Source organism: Abrus precatorius, unplaced genomic scaffold (assembly GCF_003935025.1).
Source record: "Abrus precatorius isolate BTA unplaced genomic scaffold, Abrus_2018 Scaffold10, whole genome shotgun sequence".
Lineage (NCBI taxonomy): Eukaryota > Viridiplantae > Streptophyta > Magnoliopsida > Fabales > Fabaceae > Abrus > Abrus precatorius.
The window spans coordinates 10075117-10087876 of NW_020874292.1; the positions used below are offsets into that span (position 1 = coordinate 10075117).

Genomic DNA, 12760 nt, shown 5'->3' on the forward strand with positions numbered 1-12760 from the left:
GATATTTGTTAAAATGATTTTTATTTTTAATTTAAAGTTGAAAAGTGTTCACTTTTATTATTTTATTAATGCTTTTAAAACTGATATTTTCAAGAAAAATTTTAAAATTAAATTTTTTTAATAAAAAATTCTCATGAAAAGGACAACGATATTTTATTCTTATGAAGGTGAAAATGTGTATATATATATATATATATATATATATATATATATTCATAAAAATATTTTTGAGAATCTTTTAAATATACTAAATATATTTATAACTTTTCTAAAAACATTGATTGTTATGAAACATGATTCGTGACAAACATAATTTTCATAAACGAAAAATAGTTAATATATATCAAACACCTCCTTAGAAAAAAATTATAATAAGAGTTCATGTTTTATGAAAAAAAAATAAAATTCAGGTATACATAGAAAATTTGGATTCTCTGCAGCCCTTCGTCTTCTCCTGCAAAAAATAGCTTATGACAAATTTTGTTGCATATAAAATTTACAAACTTTTATAACTGTTAAATATAAAATTAATGGGTGAGATCTCTGTTGCAGAGACTGCACAGCTGCAGAAAATTCAAATCCATAATTTATAGAAAATCATTTAAAAATAAAAAATAAAATTCATATAAATTTAAAGACGAAAATGTCCTCTAGATGCGAGGCGTGTTGCATTTGGCATGTGGGCATTTGGTTGGAGTGATGGATCCATAATTACAATAAAGAACGATAATCATTCATGCTGGTCACTGTTGCTCCTATTCCAACAAATCAAGGTGCTCTCAACGGTGGGCCCCATCAACACAGTCTCATCCTTTCACCTCTTTTTACATTCTTCACAACCTTAACTCATTCTCCCAAAACAATCCTTTCTCATACCACACTGTTCAGTCTATTCAATTCTTCCCCAGTCACGTGTATTTTAAAAAAGATAATTTTTAATATTTTTAAATAAATTTTTTATTTTATAAGTTAGGACTTCTAAAAGATATTTAAAAATATAAAAAATAATATAAATATTATATCATCATTTACATAAATTTTATATTGTATTATATAAATTAACCATAAGTTTGATGAATTGTCCAAATCAAACATCATGTACGATCCTACCAAGGGTTAATAAGCTCTAATGCACCATATAATCTCCTCAACGCATCGTTTTTACCCCCTTGTTTTTTTTGTATTGTGTCTGTCATATCCCTCTCAGTTAGTTAAGCACTTTCCTTTTCCTCCTTTAACAGCAACCAAGGACTCGCACAAGACACCTGTTATTGGATTACATACATGATGCATCTCCATAGCAAGAATTCCATACAAAATCCAAAAACAAAATTGTGCACTGTCCTGTCCCTTTCCCTCTCTGTCCTAAAAACTATAAAAGTAAAAAATAAGATTGGTAATCCTAGAAAACCCCACAAGAAGCATGCATGCATTAATTTAAAATTTGCATGAGTATATATATATATATATATACGGAGATCAAAATTGACAATAATAGTAATTAAATAAAAAAGAAAAATAAAAACAAGATAAGAAGCTTGTGCTCAAAGCACCATCCTTTTCTTTCCCTTCTCTGTCTGTAACCTTGAACCGTTTTTCCAACATACAAAAGCAAAGAAGCAAAGCATCTTCACTTCTCGTACACATCCACATTGCCTTGCTTTGCCTTGCAAGTTTCAACCTTTTTCCTTGCTTAAGAGTTTAGCTCCCTCCTTTATTGTTATTTTTTTTCCCTTTATAAAGCCAAATGATGCACTGTTAAAACTGTCGGTGTATCTTTTTGTGCATAAATTTCTCCCAAGTTTGGAATCTCTATTTAATCCAAACGTTTAATGTGGTCAAAATGGGTCAAGAGTTCAAACTTTTTGGTTTTTGATGCCTCAAAACTTTTGTACCTGTTCATATTTTTGAGAATCATGTGAAACCCATTAGTACTTTCCCGTCGATTCCTTTTCATTTGTATAAAATGGCTCTATCTCATTGTGGTGGTTCATTTGTTCATGAGTTTTCGTTCAGAGTCCACAATGGACTCTGAGTTTATTAGAGTTAGACCCTTTCCAAAGTTTCAATCTTTGCTTTCTGGGAATTTCTGAAATATCAATAGCAGGATACTAGTTCAATTTGTTCATTCATTCTTCAACAGTGGTTTTTTCCCCAACATTGTTTTTTTGTTTTTAATTCTCTTTTCCACCTTTAATAATCTGGGAAGTGGAAAGAAAACCACCACCCCAACCTTACCATTTTTGCTGTGAGAAACCTGAAAAGCACAAGAAGAAGAAGAAAAGTAAAGTAACTCAAATGAATTTTATAACAGGTTCTCCCAAAGGCTCTTGGCAACCAATTATGACTGCCAAGACAAACGTCCAGAGTTACTGGCTTAATTGGAGAGTTTTGCTTTGTGCCATTTGGGTTTTGGCATCAATCATCTTGTCATCATTGCTTATATGGAAGTATGAACGTTCGAGAAAACCAGCAAGAAATGGTGGCAGGGAAACCCAACAAGAAACACAAGCAACTTTGTATGAGGATGAAACTTGGAGGCCTTGCCTAAAGGGAATTCACCCTGCATGGCTCATGGCTCTCAGAGTTGTAGCATTTATTGTGCTTTTGGTGCTTCTCAGTGTCAATGCTGCTGTTGATGGAGGAAGCATTTTCTACTACTACACTCAGTAAGTTCTCTTCCCTTGCTGAATTTATCTGTCTCAAATTGGAAGGGACCTTATGAATAGGCACATTGTTCTACGTTGTTTCTTGTTGGATGGAACATAAACACTGCATTTGAAACATGCTAGACTTAATCTCAAACTACAATGAAGCTAGAAGTTTTGACAGTTAAAGGGAATCGTTTATATAATTGCTATTGTTCCTTCTCTGGTCTTGGAGTCAAGCCTATGAACTTTGTTTGGAAGAGCTTATAGAAATAGTCTGTAGCTCCCATACCCTTTTTTTCCAGCTTATTTCAATAAGCTTCTTTGTATTGCTTATCAGAGTAAAACTTTTCAGCTTATTCAAAGAAGTTTTATGGTCAATTTTATAGGAAAGCTCTCATATAAGAGAGTTTATTGAATAAGCACTTAATTAGGCATGCCTTGCTTGATTTATCATACCAATTTAAGCAACTACCATTTATAGCCACTGGGCAATTTCAACTCTCACTATATTCAGGCATATTCCAAGCATTTTTTTTTGGCAGTAGATTTGATTTAATTTTTTAATAATTTCTGAAACAGGTGGACTTTTACTTCAATTACCATTTATTTTGGGGTAAGTGTTAGCCTATATCTTATTCTTCTGTATTTATGTAATTGTTACTCATGTCTATCACTTAGTATGTTGTATCATAAATACCCCTTGTCCTCGTGTGCTTGATGTTGCAGCTTGGATCTTTGCTCTCCATGTACGGATGTTACCAACATCATAAGAAAGCAACTGGGGATAAGGTTGATAATGTGGATGGAGACGCAGAGCAAGGAATGTATGTTGCTTCTGAACTACCACAGAGTTCCAATGCATCTGACCAAGAGAAAAGCTTGGGAGCCCCAGAGGAAATTCTTGTTCGCCAACATGCAGGCACATGGGGTTATATTTTTCAAATAATATTCCAGGTACACTTTTCAATTTTCTTAGATCACTGATTGAACTACAAGGATGGTTTTTTACTATGACTTTTTCAAAGATAGAGTTATAATTGTGATGAGTTCAGTTCATGGTATTACATTGCACTCTGCTTTTACCCAACTTTGATTAATACGTTCAGCATTCCTTGCATATGCTGCATGTCTCTTCCTCTAGTTTTATGTTTATAAAAGCGTATGTCAGGTAATATAGCTTTTCCATTGACCACATAATTGAATTTTGTTTGTTCACTTTTCAACAGATTAATGCAGGTGCTGTAATGCTCACTGATTGTGTATTTTGGTTCATAATTGTTCCATTTCTAACCATCAAAGATTACAACCTAAATTTTGTAAGTATAATTTTATGACCTCATTGAATGACAAACTGTTTCTCATTGATCCTTCCCTATCATATTAAATATCACTTAGTACTAATATACACAATTAATAAAATGATTAGTTTTATCAATTACTATGATAAAATAAATTGATTTCACTTAAATACTCACGTTAAAAATGCTGAAGTTATTATAGTAGTTAGGTTATTAATCTTATAATTATGTTAGTGGTTAGTTGGTAAAAAGTATCCATAAATAAGGGTATTGTTGGAAAAAATAATTATGTTTTCTTAATATTTTAAGTGACACAAATTTGAGGCAAATAAAAAAGTTCAAAAAAGGCATCTAATTTCTTATAACTCGTACCAAAAATTAGGGAGACTTCTAAGTTTAATAACCATTTGTTATACTCTATTGTGGCAGTTGATAGTCAATATGCACACAATCAATGCTGTTTTCCTTATAGGTGACACAGCTTTAAATTGTCTGGTGAGTTCCTATATTTGATTCCATTTAATTGTCGAATTTCAATGCTTATGTACCGGTAGATTCTTACCCTTAACTTTTCTTTCCTCTTTAGAGGTTCCCTTGGTTTCGAGTAGGATACTTCTGCCTGTGGACAGTCACGTATGTGATTTTCCAGTGGATTGTTCATGCTTGCATTAATCTCTGGTATGAAGTTTTTGACTCTCTGCTTTTAGTTTGGCTTAACCTAAACTACTATAATAACATCTTAGCACCATTCATTGTCTAATATAAGTTTATTCTCTGGAGAAACAGGTGGCCATATCCATTTCTTGACTTGTCATCCTCATATGCTCCACTGTGGTACCAACTTTATTTCTTTCCCATTACATTCTGCATAACTGGTCCATTTTCTAACACACCCTCTGTTTCTTTTTGTTTGTCTGTTTTAAGAGGATAATATAGATTAATGGATGCAATTAATATCTTTGTTTATATAAAAATTATTGTTAACTTCAAAATATTATCTCCACTGTTATTTGTCTCTCATTTATTATAAGTGTGTAAAAGTATCTCAGAATTAGGTACCGATAAAAGGGTAATTAAAAAGTTAACTATTAATATTTTCTTAAAAAATAAAAAAAACAAAAGTTTTTTTAACGTAAGGGTTAAGTTTAAGGGTTAAATTTAAGCATTTAAAAGTAGTAAATTTTCATTTAAAAAGAAAATATTCTTACATTATAAATATGAAAGTGTAATAAATATTTTTTTAAATAAAAGTTTACTATTTTTTTTAAAGGGATAGATAAAAACAAAAAGAGAGAAAGTAGGAAATTACTCTTATTAGTCCATGCCACTAACATGTTACCCTCATTTCCATCATTGTTCTAGCCCTTATAAGAAAAGTGATTCCTATTAATAACTTGAATTGATATGCTCACCTATTTCTTCTATGGCTTGTACTTGATATGTAGGTACTTTGCAGTGGCATTACTGCACATTCCATGCTATGGAATCTTCGCCTTGTTGATGAAGCTGAAACACTATGTCTTGTCAACGCGGTACCCGGACTCATATCAATGTGTTAGATGACTTCGTCTTAGGACCGAACTACACTAGCTACGATTTTCCGAAGAATATCGTTTTTACCATAGAACGAAAGAAGAACAAAAGTGTTAAATAGTACAATTTAGCAATAAGAATTCAGACGAACAAATAAATAGCAAAATATATCTTTTTCTTTTTTTGTTCGAGGAAGATTAGCAACTAGAATTTTGCTCACTTTCTGCTAACACATTTCATAAGGCATGCGATGCGATGTAACTAATCGTGAATTCTTAAGAACTAATCTGATTAAGCACTGAATCTCGGAAATCGGATTATCCATTAGTGTTAATTCTTGAATATCCATAATTATTTGCAACTGATCATCATGAATTCGGATAATTATTTTTTTCATGTGTTCAAAGACATTTAAAAATTTATGTATAATAATTTTTAAGAATATAATTGTAATGCACTGTCAAGTAATTATAATATATTCGGATAAGAATTAATGTATTTAAATTAACTTATTTTAATAATAGTTTTGATAAAATTTATTATTTGTTATGTATTTTTAGAGATACCTTAACTCTTGATAAAAAAAAAAGAGCATTATTGATAGGCCTAGCGAAACATCTTCTACATGTTGATGCTTGCAATCTGGCGGATGGTTAAATAAAATTAATAAAAATATGTGACAACTTGAGGCTCCTTCGTGGTGCAAAAATGTTGCCAGGATGGGGCATTATATATATACATATATATAACTTTTCTATTAAAATTTTACGGTCTCTATTACATGATTGAAACGTGATTACTTTTTTCTTCTCACAATTAACCTTATAAATGTAAATTATTTTCTTAAATTTGGATCAAGTGATTTAATCATTAACTTCTAAAAAGTTGTAATTTAGGAAAACGTTTTGCAGTACTGTTGAAGATTATATTCTTTTTTCTTTAAAGAAAATCATTTTGCATGAATGGTTATTTTTCTAAATTTATTTAAAATAAACAAGAAAAATAACTTACAAGCGAGGAAGTATAACAAAAAACTTTGTTGAATAGAAATGTTCGCAAATTGTTAAAAATATTTTTTTTTTCTCTCCAGTTAAAAAGTCATCTAATTACATCTTAAAATTATATTGCATCTTGGTTTGATTTAATTTAAAAATAAAATATTAAATCTAATATAATTTATTCAAAAGTGTTTTTTTTTTTTATAGTGTAATAAAGTTAAAATTAAGCAGAAATTAAGGCAAAGTTACTTGTCCAAACATACATCATGCAAGACGAAGTTTGGAAAGTTGGCCCAAACAGTATAAGGTGCACCAGATAAAGCCACTCAACTAACTAAGCAGTGTGTTACTCTATTCAGCTCTCAAGGAATATGCGACATATACAATGTTTAACTCCTTCCCATCAACTCCCACTGTTGTCACCATGTCTAAGCAATCAGACTTATAAATCACAAATCGGTTTCCCGTGTCCCACACGAGTGAAAGATCTTCCCTAAATGAATTTGCAAAACTATGCCTCCAATTTCCAGTACTATCTCTAATGACACCACTAGTACCCATCATATTGTTTCATGGTAACTAACTACCATCTTCTGTAACCTTAACGTAAGGGTAATCTGGAGGCCGCCAAATAACGTCTGTCTTCCAAGGCTTGTTTTGTTTTTGAATCTTTAGGTTATCAGATACGTCCATAATAATGTTCCGTATCACATAATGGGAAGTCCATGCTATACCACCCAAAACAGTAGTGTTCCGTCATCTCTAAACCCACCAAGCCATCATGGCCAGGACGCCACCATAAGGAAGCATTAGCTTATGTAAAAGATCACGTATGGGACCAACTACAAGATCTAGTGCAAGAGCACAAAGAGAATAGTCTGTTGCAGATTTGAATGAAGCTATTGCTGCATATTTGAATGAAGGGCCAACTTCACCACCTTTATCAACTCCACCAAGTCAACTAACCAGATCTGAATAAAGTGACTGTGTTTTTTGGGAACCATTTTGGGAGGGAGAATAGTATGAATGTTATATTGTATTGAGAGTAATGTAACTTTATTTTAAACAATGTGCAGTAGGTTACTTTAAGTTAGTATTCATGTGAATGAGAACTCTTTTATGGCCCACTTGTTGTGCCTTTTGATTACATTAACCAATGTACAACATGCGCACTTTTTGGGACTACTGTTCTGTATGTTGATATCTTATTTTAACACATTTTTTAATATGGAAATTTAAGGTATCATTGTCCAAATTTGGAAGTTTAAGGTAGTAATATGAAAAATTAGATAAATGGAAGTAGTAATACGAAAATATTGAATTATGGAGGTAGTTAAACAAAAATAGTTATGTATTGTGATGCAGTATTCAATTTATGGATTATGAATAAGTAATCACAACAGTAATTGGTGCTGACATGAGGCTAATGTATGTAATTACTTGCTGCTGGAATTAATTTTAAATTATATTCATTTACCAATGTGCTGAGGCTAATTATGTCATTGAACCAAATTTAATAGGCTGAACAAAATAAAAAAGCCAAAATCAATAGACTGAACAGAATAAAAAACACAGTTAACAGAGTCACGAGCATAAATCTTATGTCATTGAATTTATTTAACCATATTCAAAGCAACTATTGCTCCATTGAATTACAAACTGTCTTTATTTTAAAACTTTCCTACCAACAATATTCATTGCTACTACTAGGGGTGTCCATTGGATCGGGTAAACCAATAAACCCGATAATCCAAACCGATCCAAACTAAAAAAAATCCAAACCAATGCTTAACGGGTCCGATCCGAACCAAACCGATCAAACCCGACGTGGTTTGGTTTGGATAACGGGTATTACTATATCAACCCGATAACCCGTGTTTATACCCGATGAACCCGAGCAAATTCACTTTGAAGAGCGGTTTGGAGAGCGGTTCAATTTCAACCGCTCTCAGAAGTGACATTTGGAGAGCGGTTCAATTTCAACCGCTCTCAGAAGTGACATTTGGAGAACGGTTCAATCCGAACCGCTCTCAGAAGTGACCTTTGGAGAGCGGTTCCAATATAACCGCTCTCAGAAGTGACATTTGGAGAGCGGTTCCAATATAACCGCTCTCAGAAGTGATATTTAGAGAGCGGTTCAAACCGAACCGCTCTCAGAAGTGACCTTTGGAGAGCGGTTCGGAGAGCGGTTATATTGGAACCGCTCTGCAAATGTTTCACCCCTTAACTTAGTTACGCACTTACGCCGCTGGTGAGGACAACCGCCATTAACCTGTTTTGTTGTTCCGCTACAGCTCAACTTGGATTTCTCTCGCTTCCGCATCTCAAATTTGAATCAAAGTGAGTATATGTCTAATTTTTTCTCTACTTTTTCTGTTTTTAATTTTTACTCTGCTCTGAAATCTGTTTATGCTTATGATTTTGCAGCCCACAAATGGCAAATAACAGTGAAACTGCTGAGAATACCCCAACAAGTTCAAGTGGCATGGAACTACAGCAAGGTGGTGTAGACACTCCATTGCTGCAAGAGACTCCTGCGCAAGGACTAGAGACTCCTACACAGGGACAAGAGACTCCTACGCAAACTCAAGGACTCAAGGTATTAAAAAGAAAACCTAGTCGACCGCCATCCAATGCTTGGGAACATTTCACTAGACAAAATGACAAGGCTATTTGTAACTATTGCCAAAAGTTATATGCATCTAATAGTTCTACCCATGGAACCACAAACTTGAATAAGCATGTTTTGTGTTGTCCGAAAAACCCAAATAGGATAGTTGATAAGAGACAAAAAACACTTGCACTTGGAAAGGAGAGTGAGGATGCCTCTACTGTTAGTTTTAAACTTGTTGATTTTAATCAAGATCGAACCCGGGCAGCACTTGTTAGGATAATAATTATGGATGAGCAACCTTTTAAGTTTGTTGAGAGTCTCGGATTTAGAAAATTTATGCTTGAGGCTCAACCGAGATTCAAAATTCCTTCTCGACAAACTATTGCTAGAGAGTGCATGCTACTGTTTGAATCAGAAAAGGAGAAGTTGAAAGCTATATTGTCTAAAAATGATCAAATGGTTTCACTTACGACTGATTGTTGGACTTCAATTCAAAACATGAATTATATTTGTGTGACTGCTCATTATATTGATGCTGGGTGGGAATTGAATAAAAGGATATTAAGCTTTGGGTTGATTACTGACCACAAAGGTGACACCATAGGTAAATACCTAGAGAAATGCTTGAAAGATTGGGGGATTTCAAAGATTTGTTGTATAACTGTTGATAATGCAAGTGCTAACAACTTGGCTATTTCATATTTAATTAGGGGCATGAGTGATTGGAATGGTAGAACTTTATTAAATGGAGAGTACATGCATATGAGATGTTGTGCCCATATTTTGAACTTAATTGTTGGTGATGGTTTGAAGGAAATTGATATCTCAATTGCTAGAATTAGAGCTGCATGTAAGTTTGTTAAGGGATCTCCGCTTAGATTGGCCACTTTTAAAAGGTGTGCTCAAGAGGCAAATATACCTAGTCAAGCATTGTTAATTGTTGATTGTCCCACTAGGTGGAACTCCACTTATTTAATGTTAGAAGTTGCTGAAAAATATGAGAAAGCATTTAGTCGTCTTGAGTATGATGATCCTGCCTATTTAATAAATCTTGAGAGTGAAGGGGGGTGTCCTAATAGCGATGATTGGACTCATGCACGCATGTTTGTGAAGTTTCTGAAAATTTTCTTTGATGCAACTCTTTCCTTTTCTGGATCATTGCATGTTACATCTAATACTTTCTTCCATAAGTTGAAAGATATTAAAAAAATATTGAATAAGTGGAGGCAAAGTAATGATATTGTATTACAAAGGATGACCAAAAATATGCAAGTCAAGTTTAGCAAGTATTGGGAGAATGACACTATAAATTATCTCCTATTTGTGGTTGTTTTCCTTGATCCTCGCTATAAGCTTGAGTATCTTGAGTTTTGTTTTAAGCGGATGTATGGTGTAGAAAAATGCAATGAATTGATGAAAAAGTTGAAGGACCTCATCAATAAATTGGTTGAACTTTATATGACACAGTATCCTATTGATGAATCTAGTAGTGTTGCCTCTCAGTCTAATCTTGATATTAGCAATGATGGTAATGATGATGATGATGCATGGGAGGATGAATTTAGAATGAATGTGAAAAAAAAGCAAGGTCAAGTGAAAAGGAATGAGATAGAAAGGTACTTGGAGGATGATGTTGAAGACAATGCTCCCGGATTTGATATTTTGCAATGGTGGAAATCAAAGTCCTCAACGAAATATTATGTTCTTTCTCATATGGCTAGAGATATATTGGCTATTCCAGTGTCCACTGTATCCTCTGAGTCAACATTTAGCACAGGAGGTCGAGTTCTTGACCCATTTCGTAGTTGTTTAAGTCCCACAACTGTTGAAGCTTTAATTTGTACCCAAAATTGGATAAAAGCTAGCAAGAAGGTTGATTTACAGGCTGAAATGGATCAACTTACGATGCTTGGAGAAGGTATTGAACTTGTTAATTTTTTAATCTATATCTTCAAAGTTCTATATTTATTTCGTTTTGAACTAATTTTTTTCCCCTTTTTATGTTTCTGTTTGAATTATTTTGGCTTCAGAGATGGCTGAGGCTGAAGCATTTACAGATGTTCAAGTTCAACCCAATATATCCACTTCTTGAATTTAATTTTTTTGTTTTGATTGAGACTTATTTTGAATTTATATATTTGTATTAGAATGTTGTGTAATTGTGTTAAATTTATGTGTAAAAAATTATTCAAATGAAAAATATTGATATTTTTCTATTTTTTTTATACATATTTTATTTTAGTTTATTTTATCGGAAAACCCGATGATCCAAACCGAACCAACCCGTTCGTGTTTGGTTCGGTTTGGTTCGGATTTTCAATTTTTTTTTACAAATCCAAACCAAACCAAACCAATCAATTTTTGATCGGTTCGGATTTTTTTTTCTCCTAAACCCAAACTAAATCGACCCGTGGACACCCCTAGCTACTACAATGCTGACAATGGTAATGAAAAATCAAAACACAATCACTAAACATCTTAAAATCTTCACCCTATTCCTCTCAACAACAATCTTTTTCTTTTTCTGAGATATTTTAAGCTTCATTGCTGCAAGTTGTTGCTGGAGATTATCACATTCTTGATGAAGTCTCACCATCTCTTCTTTAGTTTTTGCCATTTTCTCCTCAGTTGCTTTTTCAACCTCCATTAAATCACCAATCTTTGCCTTTAACTCTTGAATTTTATGGATTTCTTTCGACATAACAGACTTATTGTCCTCATCTATAGGGTCTTTAACCCAACGAAAATAATTGCAAGAATTAGGTTCCTGCAAACCAAATACAAACAAATTTGTAAACACAATCGCACACAATCGTAAATTTAGAACAAATCTGTAGCAAGTTGAACTTACATTCCAACCAGAGCATCTCCAAAATCTTCTACCAAGATTAACCTTGCTCTGTGAGGTCAAAATTATAGTCGGTATTTTACATTTGCAAGTTAAACCACGTTCAATAGATGAGCATGATGAACCATCAACATTACTCATTTCGTGAAGACGAAGACTCAAAACGGAACCCCAGATGGATAATGACAACACACGATAAAGAACCCTAACTTTCCTTTTCCTTTTCTACTTCTTCTTCCTTTTAAATTCGTTTTCAGCGTCTTCGTTCAGTACTTCTTCAATTACAAATTTAGATTTGGCCCTCTTTCCCTCATATCAGCCAAAACGCAAATGTAACTTTTAGGTTAAAATTTAAAAATGCTGATGTGGAATCTGATGTAGTAGTTTAGGGTGAGGTGAATGAGAGAGAACGACGGTGACGTGGCAAAGTGTTAGCCACATCACCAATTAACTGACGAAGGTTAACGTCAGATATAAATTTGAAAAAAAAAATTAGTTAGGCATTAAAATGAAAAAAAAAATTTCTGAGGTAGTTTTTTAAATTTATCCCTATTTAGAGGAAGTCAAAACATATTTAAACCTTAATTTTATGTATATTTATGAGTTTAAAATAATAAATTAATAAAAAATAAAATTAAATATTTTATAATCATTTTATTTTTTCTTTTAATTTAATAATTAGCATTATTGTTATTATATATATATATATATATATTGAATTTAATTTAAAATTTTATATTAAGTTTTATTACAAATTTTTTATTAAGATAAAAATTTAAAAATATAAGTTATTTTAATTTAAATATAAATTATATTAA

The 12760-nt window shown here is 32.6% G+C and overlaps 1 protein-coding gene across 1 annotated transcript; it reads left to right on the forward strand.

Moving 5' to 3' along the window:
* Positions 1-1694: 1694 nt before the first annotated feature.
* Positions 1695-5619, forward strand: LOC113852490. The gene is made up of 8 exons (XM_027482781.1): positions 1695-2669; positions 3231-3264; positions 3378-3605; positions 3878-3967; positions 4379-4444; positions 4536-4627; positions 4736-4783; positions 5395-5619. The coding sequence occupies exons 1-8, from the start codon at positions 2299-2301 to the stop codon at positions 5510-5512; spliced, it is 1047 nt and encodes a 348-aa protein (XP_027338582.1). The 5' UTR covers positions 1695-2298; the 3' UTR covers positions 5513-5619.
* Positions 5620-12760: the final 7141 nt, after the last annotated feature.

Excerpts from the sequence above, each read along its gene's own strand:
- LOC113852490 (XM_027482781.1), top strand. The coding sequence starts at position 2,299 with ATGAATTTTATAACAGGTTCTCCCAAAGGCTCTTGGCAACCAATTATG. Across the intron at positions 2,670-3,230 it reads ATTTTCTACTACTACACTCA|GTGGACTTTTACTTCAATTA; the intron begins GTAAGTTCTCTT and ends TTTCTGAAACAG. Across the intron at positions 4,445-4,535 it reads ACACAGCTTTAAATTGTCTG|AGGTTCCCTTGGTTTCGAGT; the intron begins GTGAGTTCCTAT and ends TTTCCTCTTTAG.